Below are 12807 nucleotides of genomic sequence, written 5' to 3'. Positions count from 1 at the left end.
TACAAACAACATCTCTTAGCAACCATCAGTGGAAAAACGCATCGCACCCGCACTTGCTTGCGGATTTAATGCGTTTTTCATGCATCCCCATTCACTTCTATGCGGCCAGGGCTGCGTGAAAAACGCAGAATATAGAACATGCTACGATTTTCACACAATGCAGAAGTGATGCATGAAAAACAACGCTCACGTACACAGACCCATTGAAATGAATGGGCCAGGATTCAGTGCAGGTGCAATGCGTTCACGTCACGCATTGCACCCGCGCGAAAGGGGCCTTACTCTTCCTGCTTTTCTGCAGCACGTAAAACATTTAAAAAAAATATGAATTCACTTGCATATAAGTAGTGTTGAGCAAAGCAAAGCTTTCAAAGAATTCGGTCCAAAGTTTAGGAAAACGTGTGCATAACGTTCTAGAGCACTCACATTCAGAGTTAATCCCTTATTTTAGTGATACAGTTAAGTTGTGCCCTTATTCCAAGACTGTGTCATTTTTTGCCCTGTACTTGTGTGCAGTGGAGAGAAACTGATTATAGCGAATGCCTTCTGTTAACTGTTGTGTTGAATAGCATCAGTATTAGGCCACAGTTAAATATTTTGCCCTGTACATGTACAAAGTGGAATGAAATTTATAATAGCAAATGCCTTCTGTTAGCGATACAGTTGTCCTACACCACAGCCAACAGTCAGCTGTCTGGGTTCTCCTAAGGAACAGGCAGTGGCAAAAATTATGCTGTAGTCAGCACAAGTAGCAGCAGCCGTGGCAACAGGCCAGAGGTGCATCTCCCATCTAGCAGTTGTGCTGTGACCAACAATCCAGCTGTATTGGAATAGTTGACTCGCTCTTCACAATCATCTTAAGTTACAACAGATACACAGCCAGCAAATCGGTGGGTTCCTCTGACACCACACTTCGTTGGCATGGCCCAGGAACTGCCTCTATGCACTCGACCTGTCCTGAACCTGCTTCTTCCTTTTGCTGATCCGACTGTTAGCCAAGTAATGTTTGCCGCCATCTCTTCTCTGCTTTTCAGCGACGATGACCTAGGGACAGTCAGCAGTTACAGGCCAGCACAGACTTGGAGGAGAGGTCCACTGTGGACTCCTTCAGGGACGTGTGCAAGAAACAGGTGAGATAACATTTGTAGATGATGATGTAGCTGATGGCACATGGGAGCCGGGTGAAGAGTGGGCATCGTCGTCATCATCAGGGGGCGAGGGTGGCAACGTGATGTAAGACAGCAGGGTGAAAGCATGCCCGAAAGACAGCATGGTGGAGGCAGTGGGAGACCTGAAGCCAAACGCGGGAGAGGTACACCATCTGCTATTTGGGAGACTACCTGTCAGAAATACACTGGCAGTGCACAAGTTCACAAAAGCAGCAGCAGACAGGCATCACGCAGTGGTGGAGGGAAAATGCTATACTCGGCAGTGTGGGAATATTTCATACAGTCACTGGGGGACTTTAGTGTCGCAGTATGCAGGATGTATGGGCAAGCAGGTGAGGCGCAGTCAGGGTGCTCATGTTAGCACGACATCCATTCCTGATGACATATCATTGGCATTAGATGATGTGGGAAAGAAAGAAAAGCAAATGGCAGAAGGGCCTTCCACCTGTACGGCAGGAGAGCGGTTGGAAAAGTGGGTTTGGAACTAGAAGGGGTAGGAGGAGGGGAGGGGGGAGTTGTTCTTCTGTCACTCCAGGAACGCCTCTCCTCTTCAGTTCTTTGGATCCAACTACTGGTCACCTGCACCACGAGGTACTCTTCATATGTAGTTTCAAGATGCAAGGGTTAAAGGTAATTATAACTTTAAATATTAGGTAAAATGTATATAGTGGTCACGCATTAGCCCCATGTGGCCTCTTTTGTATGTGAATTACATAAAGGGGCATTTTCAGGAGATTGCAGGCAACAACAGCGATAATTGGCATATTGTGCCACGCACCTAACCAGCCAAACCCCATACCAGTAACAGCAGCTGTTTGGCAAACATATTATATGGTAGCTACTAGTTTTCAGGATCCTGTCCCTTAGGGCTCATGCACGTGGCCCGGCTGTGCCCGTCTTGCGGCCTGCAATCCGGAAGGTCCTGTGTGAAACGGAGGCACAGAACATAATTTATTTTTTGCTGTGAGGATGGATCTGTCTGCGGAATCTGCACGCATGTTGCCCATGCATTGGGGGCTGCAAATTGCAGTCCCCAATGCACGGAACAGTCGAGCAACAGCCGTGTGCATGAGCCCTTATGGCAAGAATCCTGCGGCTACGTTTGATCCATCCACTATATTCGGCCCAACTGGTTTTAACCCCAATACAATTTTAAAGTAAAATACCATCTGGTTTATAGTATACATTTGTCTAGTTTTCGATTTTACACTTAGAATATGGAAATCACTTTTTTTTTTTTTTAAAGGGATTCATGTCTAGTGTTAAAAACTAAATTTCTGTTTTCAGTAGTTTAACATTTGACAGAACAGAGCCATTTACAATTTTAGGGGGTCATTTACTATCCAGAAATATGACTATATTAGGAGTATATCAAGGGTTATTTGCGCTGCAATCTGCGACTTTTCCCTGCTTACACCAAGTCTAAAAAAGTGGACGGGGACGGGCTGGCAGGCCCCTCTAATTCATCATTTTCTACACCTGTTTAAGGCAAAGAAAATGGTCTATGTGTAAGAAAGCAACAAAGCTGGCTTACATTTAGACCGGCTCTGGATACGCCAAAGTTATGTAGAGGCTGTTCTTAATAAATGACCCCCTTAAACGGGCTCTGTCACTTCAGCAAATGGCATTTATCATGTACAGAAAGTGAATACAAGGCACTTACAAATGTATTGCTTTTATCCATATTACCTCCTTTGCTGGCTTGATAAATTTTTCCATCACATTATATACTGCTTGGTCGTGGCGGTTGTGCTTGCCAACTATAGGAAAAAGTGCCGGCCTTTCTGTTGGCCGGGATAGGGAGAGCTCACACAGGCTGGTGCTTTTTTCTGTAGTGTGCAAGCACGGCCACCACTGAGGGATTACTTGGGGGTAAAAGGTAACAAAACAGCAAATCGTGTTTTTTTTTTTTTTTTTTCCAATACGGCGATCAGTGCACAGGAATTTTTTGCAATATTTTAATAGTTTAGACATTTTTGGACGCGGCAATACCCAATATGTTTTTTTTTTTTTGGGTTATATATTTTATATGTAAAAATGGGAAAGGGGGTGATTTAAAAAAATAAAGAAATCCTTAAGCGTTGTATAGCCTTTACTTGGAATGTCTGCCCTTGAATCAAAGAATTTGGCCTAGAACGAGGCATCAGCTCCAGTCTTGTAACCTTGTAATACAGATTAGTTTGTCATGTAAATATTAAATCTCTTAATCCTGATCCTAGGCTTTCAGCATTTGCTTATGACACACATTCAGTCAGCTCCATTCAGAAAAATCTTTCTATCTGAATGTATGCACATGCAAATAATTTAAATGTTTATGAAGGTTCTTTAAATTGGAGGCAAGTGAGATAAGGGCCATGTTCATACACAGCAGAATTATTCTTCAGTGGGGATTCTCGCATTGGACAAGACCAACTTTCATTCAAGCAAATGGACCCAAATAAAGACTGGAGAAGTTTGCATCAATATCTTCAGTGAACCTGAGGTAGTCTGGGTAACACAAGCACTTTTAAATGCAGATACAGTACATTGTAGTTTTAGTATCCCTTCACTTTATCCAAGTAACTGACATGCATTAAAACAGGGCCTGAAACGTCACTAGAGTTTTCTCAAACGTTTTGTCGTCTTACAGCAACTGACCTCTCTTACGACGCTCTCTGTCAAAATCTTCCTCCTCATCAGATTCAGGATCAGGTCTACGGGAAAACCCACTGGCCTCATGCCGGTCCTTTCTTCGCCTGAAACACAAAACAGAAGCCATTTTAGATTTACACAGCAGTCAGCAGTTCCACTGTAACTGTACAAGAGGTTTCCTGTGCGCCTGACAAGTGGTGTTGAAAAGTAGTTGAATCTACCCCTTTTTTGCCATCCTCACAACTTTTCTAAAACGTGGTGTGGCAGGGGCGAGGAAGGGCGCATGGCCAGCCACTGCGACAAATGTATCCCCATGTACGCGCAAATGAAGCCAGAAATCTATGGCAGCTCTGAGCTATCGTACATTTCTGATTGGGTGCACAGACTGCAGGAGAATGCGCCTTATTTATGGAGAGGCGTGCTCCTCATCAGAAATTAGGTGCATCCTCCAGCATCGCAGGGGATATCAAGACCGGCGCAGAAAGCAATAGTCTTGATAAATTCCCCCCAAATTGTTGAAAATGTTTAATAAACACTAAAGGGGGAGATTTATAATGTTCTTTCCGGCTGAAAAGTGTGACTTTTCTTAAAAAAAAAAAAAAAAAAAAACAACTGCCATCTCCCCTTTGTCACCACCCTGAGCACTTTTCTAAAAAAAAAAAAAGGGCATGTTAAGGGCGTTGAAGGGGGCGTGACCAGATACAGTGACAAATATATCTTCATTTATGCCAGTTTTCTGAGCGATCGCGGATTTCTGGTTAGGCGCACAGACTGTAGAGGATGCACCTAATTTATGTTCTTGAAGGGGTAGCACCTCCAAGTGTGAATGCTCTCCTATTATCTGGGGAGCAGCATTTTTGTACACTATTGCCCCACCTAGCCCACCGACCACCTTGATTAGGTGGTACATATTGCTGTGTGTGCTCCTCCTCTCATTGGTTACTGGATGCACACAGAGGTAACTAGAAGATACATACTATATGTGGAGGGCCTGCACTCCTGAATGTAGATGCCCAATGGCATAGGTAGGTGTAGAGTAGGACCTGCCTGACTCTTGGCGCTGGTAGGCGGCACAGATGTGTTTTGATCAAAATATACTGGCTGAGAGTCTCGGATTTTATCATTAGAGTGAGAGTCCACATATTATGTTTCAACCTATTGTGTATTATTGCATTATTTTCCATGATTTTTTCTTTATAAATGTTGCCATGTACATTTGCATATTTAGTTTTCATATCGTGTAGAATATTTTGTATCTTTTGTGATTTTCGAGGCGTATGCCTTGTCAAACTAGGCACATCCTTCAGCAGCTTAGGGGATATCATGACTGTTGCAGAAAGCGCCAGTCTTGACAAATCTACCCCTAAATGTACTGTACTAATGGTTTCTAGCCTAAGCATAGTTCAATAGAACAATAAAAAGGGTCCCACAAGTGTGTTCATAGTCTTTATGCATTCAGAAATATGGAGTGAGAACCCTGCTCAAATGGGCGTAGTGTGTTTATGGCAAAATTGTTCTTATATTATTAGCTGACTGGCTAAGGTTGCAGAGATGAGGGAACATCAGTGCATCAATATGGAGAGCAGTGTGTGAGAGGGTTGTCCTTTTTAAAATGGTAACAAAACAAAAAAATAAAAAAAGTAAAAAAACAGTGCAAAATTGCTAGATAAAATAGTATAGCATAGTATATAGTATAGTATAATTCTGGCTTCTGCATTTAGGATAAATTGGAGCTTTTGACGAGGAAGGAGAAAAATAATCAGTTGAACATAGCCCCAAAGAAGCGGCATGCTATTTACATGCCATGACATCAGACTTAGATAGGTCAGTAGAAAGAGGACATTCACTGGTGTATTGTAGTAATGCAGGGTGATGTCAGGGGAAGAAGTATTTCATTGTGTACCGTCAGCATAGAGATGGTACTGAACGCCAAAACTGACGTTTGCCCAAGACCAAGGACTGAGCCCGAGGAATCCCAACCCTTTCAAAGCTTGCTGCGGATGAGCAGAGTAGATAACAGGACGCAATAAAGTTATTGGTGCTAGGACCAGGGAAAGTAAATTCTCATCTTCACGTATCACATTGCAGCCCGGCAGTGTCCACAGCACTGCTGAAGGAGACCGAATGCATATTAAGCAGAGGATAAATGACCTCCCAGCTTATACTGATGGTCACGCTATCAGAAAGATTAAAAGTATTAAATCACTGAGAAGATTAAATGCTGCTTTATTAATAACCAGCATAATCCAGAAGTTGTACTGATTAGATGTTCCACAGACCCAAATGAATATTAAAAGTACACATGTTCACAGCTGGATAATATGTTCTATGACAGTAATGATCCCCCCGCCCCGTCTAGATGGTCAACACAACATGTTCTATTTTTTTGCTGGAACTGACATACAGATGTGGACAGCACACAGTGAGCTGTCTGCATGTTTTGAGGTCCCGCTGAAATTAATGGGTCCGAACCACAAAAAAATGCAGATCAGATGCGGACAATAAAAATACAGTTGTGTGCATGAGCCCTTATACGGCAGAAAGTTACAAAATCCAGAATGTCTTACTGCTGTAAATTCATATAGGTAGCAACAGACGTATGAGTGAGGGGGAGGATGTGCAGGATCGGTAAGTAAAGTACTCTGAATTCCAGCATGGTACTGTAATAGGAGGCCACCGCTGCAACAAGTCAGTTCATGAAATGTGTTCCCCTCTAGATATTCCCCCCATCCACTGTGAGTGGTAAAGTAGAAGTGTCTAGGAACTACAGGAACTCAGCTGCAAAGTGGCGGACCATGTAAACTTACAGAGCGGGGTGACCAAGTGCTGAGGCACAAAGGGCATAAAAGTCGCCAATGCTCTGCTGATTCAATAACTGCGGAGTTTCAAACCTCCTCTGCCATTAATATCAGCACAAACTGTGCACCAGGAGCTTCACGGCATGGATTTCCACAGCCGAGCAGGTGCATTCAGGTCCTACATCCTCAAGCACAATGCTAAGCATCAGACGGAGCGGTGAAAGCGCGCTGGACTCTGGAGCAGTGGGAATGTGTTCTGTGTAGTGACAAATCCCACTTCTCCATCTAACAGGCTGGTGGACGAGTCTGGGTTTGGAAAATGTTACCTGCCACCCTGCATTGTGCCAACTGTAACGTTTGGTGGAGGAGGGATAATGTTATGGGGTTATTTTTCAGGGTTTTGCCTACACCCCTTAGTTCCAGTGACTGGAAATCATAATGCTTCAGCATACCAAGACATTTTGGATAATTGCATGCTCCAACTCTGTGGGGACAGTTTGATGAAGGCCTTGTTAAAGAATGCCTTTGCCCAGTGCACAAAGCAAAGTCCACAAAGGCATGGTTGGGCGAGTTTGGTGTGGAAGAACCTGACTGATCTACATAGAAGCCTCTAGGATGAAGTAGAAAGGAGACTAAGCCAGGACCTCTTGTCCAGCATCAGTGCCAAACCTCATAAATGCTCTTCTGAATGAATGGGCAAAAGTTCCCAGAGACACACTCCAAATTGTAGAAGGCCTTCTTAGAAGAGTGGAAGCTGTTTTAGCTGCAAAAGGAGGCCGACTCCACATTAATGCCTATGGATTTAGAATAGCATGCTTTAAAAACTAATGTCCAGGTGTCCCAATATTTCTGCCCTTCCTGCAGCTCCAAGCGCCGCAATTGGCCGGTCAATGAAGACCGGCACAACGCAGCGCCGGAAGCAGAAGGAAGCTGTAGGGCAATGAGGAGGTGGTTGTTCATGGGAGGTGACCGGTGCTGAACTAGTCAGCAATGGTCTCCTCCGAGGTCAGGAAGGGGTTTGGCGACCCCTGCCAGCGCCGCGATTGGCTGGAACAATGCTCCAGCCAATGACAGCGCTATAGCTGCACAGGAAAGGGCTGAACCTCCCTGAATGCAGCCATTCTAGCTGGTGACTGCATGCAGAGAGGTTCTGTGCTTCTCGGTGGTGCTTTTTTTCCCATTTGCAGCTGTTCCAGATCCCTAAACCACCCTCCATCACTGTCCCTTCCCTTACTGTGCAGATTTTTTTTTTGTGTAGTTAGAGTTTACACATTTCACACCTTACAGCCCAATAAAAATAAAAAAAATTATAATCCTCCGTCCGTCCCAATGAGTATACTCAGCTGAAGAGGCATAAGCCATGCTTGCCTCCGATAGTGAGACTGCTAGTGAGGGAGAAAAGGATGCCAGTTTACTGTACTCCTCTACCCACTCATCATCCGCTGATGAGGGACCCTCTAGAAGGTAAACTGAGGAAAAAAACTGAGGTAGCCCCCTAGAGTGAGCCCATATGGACCCCACCCTCTGATGATTATCATCCCCAAATTCCGGATTTCGAGGGCAGCTCTGGAATACAGATAGACTGTACGGGCTTCACTGAACTAGATTTTTTCAAAATCTTCTTCTCTGAAGATTTAGTAAATTTAATGGTGGCCCACACCAATTTATACGCCCAACAATTCATTGATCAGAACACTAAATCGGCATACGCTAGACCCCTAGGTTGGACCCCAGAAAGTGCAGCAGAGATGGTGAAGTTTTGGGGACAATTGCTGCATATGGGCTCTGTAAAGAAGCCAAACGTTAGGCAATATTGGAGTTCAGACATTTTCTACCAGACTCCAATTTACAGTAAAATCGTGACCCGCAAGCGATTTGAGTCTATTAGGACATTCCTACACTGCAATGACAATGCACAGTGCCTACTCCAAAACGACCCAACATTTGACCGTCTGTTCAAAGTTAGGCCTGTCATTGACCACTTTAACACCAAATTTGCTGAGGTGAACAACTAAGATAAAAAGGTCAGTGTAGAGGAGCCCCTATTACTCTTCAAAGGGAGGATTAGATTTCGCCAGTACCTGCCTAGCAAACGAGTAAGGTATGGCATAAAGATATACAAACTTTGTGAGAGTAGCTCCGGGTACACCCACAAGTTCCGCATTTTTTACGAAGGGAAAGATTCCCTGAACCCCCAGAAGGCCCCCCGCCCTAGGAGTTAGTGGGAAGATAGTGTGGGACTTACTGTACCCACTGCTGTATAAGGGTTACTACCTCTATGTGTATAATTATACCAGCATACTCCTATTCATGTCCCTAACTGCCAGAGGTATTGTGGCTTGCGGCACAGTGCTCAAAAATCTGAGAGGCCTCCCTAGAACCCTGGTAGGACAACCACTGAGAATGGGTGAAAGTAGGGCTTTCCTCCATGAGAACATGCTGGCGGTTAAGTACAAGAGGGACATCCTTGTACTGACCACCATTCACAGTAACACCAGCTCCCCTGCTCCTGTATGAGGTACCACAATCACTGTCCCCAAACCAGTTTGTATCCTGGACTACAACAGGCACATGGGAGGTGTGGATCTTTCAGATCAACTTCTGAAGCTCTACAGTGCCACACCAAAAACAAAAGTGTGGTACAAAAAGCTGGCCGTACACATTGTACAGATGGCAATGCGCAATGTGTACGTGCTATTTGAATCTGCAGGCCACACATGAACTTTCCTTCAGTTCCAAGAGGTGGTTATCAAGGTCCTAAATTTTTCAAAGCCAGGCCGGGTAGGGTCCCAGTACTTCAAGAAGTCATGGTGCCAGTGTTGTACCAGGGCAACATTTTCCAGGTCAAGTCCCCCAGACAGCAAGCAAGGGAAAGACCCCAAAACGTTTTTGAAGCACATATGGGGTGTTTCTGTAAACTCCAGATTCAGGGTAATAGATTTTGATGTGTTGCAGAAAAAAAAATAAAGATTAAAATTTAAAATCTGCTAAAAAAAAAAAAAAAGTGACATTTAGAAACTTCATTCCCATTTTCCTTTAATTCTCAAGGGGCACCTTAAGAGTTAACAAAGTTAGTAAAATCAGTTTTGAATAGCTTGAGGGGTGTAGTTTTTAAAATGGGGTGATTTATGGGTGGTTTCTAATATGTAAACCCCACAAAGTGACTTCATAACTGAACTGGTCCTTAAAAAATTGGGTTTTGGAATTTTTTGGAAGATTTGCCTTTAAACTTCTAAGCCTTCTAACATCCCCAAAAAATAAAATGTCATTTTCAAAGTGATCCAAACATGAAGTAGACATATGGGGAATGTAAAGTAAGGCTACTTTCACACTAGCGTTTTAGTTTTCCGGTATTGAGATCCATCATAGGGGGTCAATACCGGAAAAATACGCTTGTTTTGTCCCCATTCATTGTCAATGGGGACAAAACTGAACTGAACAGAACAATGCTCCAAAACGCATTCCGTTCCGTTGCGTTCCCAGACCGGAGAGCAAACCGCAACATCTTGTAGTTTGCTTTCCGTCCTGGGATGCGGAGCAAGACTGATCCGGCATTACCCCCAATGCAAGTCAATAAAGTTCATGACGGATCTGTCTTGGCTACATTAGGGTACTTTCACACTTGCATTGTTTGATACCGGCAGGCAGTTCCATTGCCTGAACTGCCTGCCTGATCAGGCAAACTGTATGCAAACGCATGTCATTTTTTCAGACTGATCAGGCATTTTTCAGACTGATCAGGATCCTGATCAGTCTGAAAAATGCCTGATCAGTCTGAAAAATGCATTGCAATACCGGATCAGTTTTTCCGGTGTCATCAGGCAAAACAGATCCGGTATTAATTTTTTCCTAATTTTTAAAGGTCTGCGCATGCGCAGACCGGAAGGACGGATCCGGCATTCCGGCACTAATAAATTCATATGGAAAAAAAAATGCAGCATCCGGCATTCAGGCAAGTCTTCAGTTTTTTTCGCTGGAGATAAAACCGTAGCAAGGTTTTCTCTTTTGCCTGATCAGTCAAAATGACTGAACTGAAGACATCCTAATGCATCCTGAACGGATTGCTCTCCATTCAGAATGCATGAGGATATATCTGATCAGTTAGGACGGAACTCTATGCCGGAAAAGAAAAACGATAAAGTAGCGTAGTGTGAAAGTAGCCTTAAAGATAATACAACTGGATCCGTTCATAACGGATGCAGACGGTTGTATTATCAGTAACGGAAGTGTTTTTGCTGAACCCTGCCGGATCCAGCAAAAACACTAGTGTGAACGTAGCCTAATAACTATTTTTAGAGGTATTACTATCTATTATAAAAAAATGAAAAATTAAAATTGGGAAATTTGCTAATTTTTCAATTTCTTCTGTAAATTTGGTATTTAAAAAAAATAATGAAATATTTTGACTCAAATTTACCACTGTCATTAAGTACAATAAGTGACAAGAAAATAATCTCAGAATGGCTTGGATGAGTAAAAGTGTTTTAAAAGTTATCACCACATAAAGTCAGATTTGCTAAAAATGGCCTGGTCCTTAAGGTGAAAATTGGCTGGGTCCTGAAGGGGTTAATATCCGTTTGTGTCTGTGTTAGGGGTTATCTAGCTTTTAAAAAGTATATATTATTCAACCAAGCAAATTATTGTAGCGCCATTTACTAATATGCAATCTGTTATGTTTATACCCATTTTGGCCATTGTGCAAACTGGTCATGTGATCCCGCTATTGCCAATTCCTCCCTCCTCTACTCCCACAATATGAAATTCAAGCCGCCCCCCCCCCCCCCCCCCATATGGATATGAACCACAGTTGGAGGAATGTCTGGAGCAAGGCAGGACGTAGGAGTTTGAAGAGCGATGGCATAGACAGACAGGAAACAGATGTATAGGATATGTAGTTTCAGGGAGTTGGACCAACGACAATTTTGTGAAAAATAGGTAGAAAAGAATACAAGGCATATGTAACATGGAAACACTCAATGCTCGCTGTACTTATTTTTTGTTATGAAGTCCGAGAACTCCACTAAAGGGGGTGTCTCACTTCAACAAATAGCGTTTATCATGTAGAGATTTACAAAAATTAAAGGGAAATGGAGGTGAAATTTAAACATTTACATTTTTTGCAGGTTTTACATTTTAATCCATTGTTTATTCCTGTAAGGTAGCAAGGGTTAACAGCAAAACAAACTTCAATATTTATTACACCTATTCTGCAGTTTACAGAAACACCCCATATGTGGCCGTAAACTGCTGTATGCGCTCACGGCAAGGAGCACCATGTGTTTTTTTTAAGGGCAGATTTTGCCAGAATGGTTTTTGGGTACCATGTTTGATTTGAAGGTACACTAAGGAACCCCTACAGTAGAAACCCCCAAAATGTGGCCTCATTTTGGAAACTACACCCCCTCAAGGAATTTGAGGCGTGTACTGACCACTTTGACGCCACAGGTGTTTTCATACAATTTAGAAACACTTGGCTGTGAAAATGAAAATTTTCATTTCATTCAATAAAATGTTGCATAAGCTCCCTATTTTTCATTTTTACAAAGGGTAACAGGAGAAAAAATAAATAAATCACCCCAAATTTTGTTAAACATTTTCTCCTGAACACAGCAACACCCCATATGTGGTCGTAAATTGCACACGGCAGGGATCAGAAGAGAAGGAGTGCCAGAAGGTTTTTGGAGGGCAGATTTTGGTGGAATGGTTTACATGTGCCATTTTGCTATTGATCAGCCTCTGGAGACCAGTACAGCCATTTTCTGACGACCATACATTTAATTTTTTCTCAGAGATTGGTTCTATTTTACGGTACATACAACTTTTTTTATTGCTTTTTATTTAGCTTTTTGGGAAGCAGGATAAAGAAAAGGCAACTACTCTGCCATTGCAGCGAACACTGTGCGGGAAAAAAATCTTTATTCTGCTGGTCGGTATGATTACAGGGATACCAGTTTTATTTATTTTTTACGTTTTGTTACTTTTACACAAGGCATTAAAAAAATAAACTGTTTTTGTGTAAAATATGGGGACTTTTTTTTGTTTTCTGCGGAAAATCTGGGGCTTATTTTTTGCGCATGAGTTGACATTTTCATTGATACCACTTTTGGTTACATAGTACTTTTTGATCGCTCACCATTATGTTTTTTTGTCAGGCACGGTGACAAAAATGGTCGTTTTGACACTTTTTTTAATAGCATTTACCTGACTGG

The 12807-nt window shown here is 42.8% G+C and overlaps 1 protein-coding gene across 1 annotated transcript in view; it reads right to left on the bottom strand.

Annotated features, from left to right (window-relative positions):
- Nucleotides 1-12807, bottom strand: part of RBM17 (RNA binding motif protein 17) — a 40991-nt gene that overhangs the window by 17305 nt on the left and 10879 nt on the right. The window contains exon 5 of the mRNA XM_044280019.1: nucleotides 3807-3904. Coding sequence (XP_044135954.1) covers nucleotides 3807-3904 — 98 coding nt within the window. The remainder of the gene's footprint in view (nucleotides 1-3806; nucleotides 3905-12807) is intronic.

This window comes from Bufo gargarizans, chromosome 2 (assembly GCF_014858855.1).
Source record: "Bufo gargarizans isolate SCDJY-AF-19 chromosome 2, ASM1485885v1, whole genome shotgun sequence".
Classification (NCBI taxonomy): Eukaryota; Metazoa; Chordata; class Amphibia; order Anura; family Bufonidae; genus Bufo; species Bufo gargarizans.
Note: the sequence above shows the minus strand (reverse complement) of the source record. Positions and strands in the feature narration are given on the sequence as shown.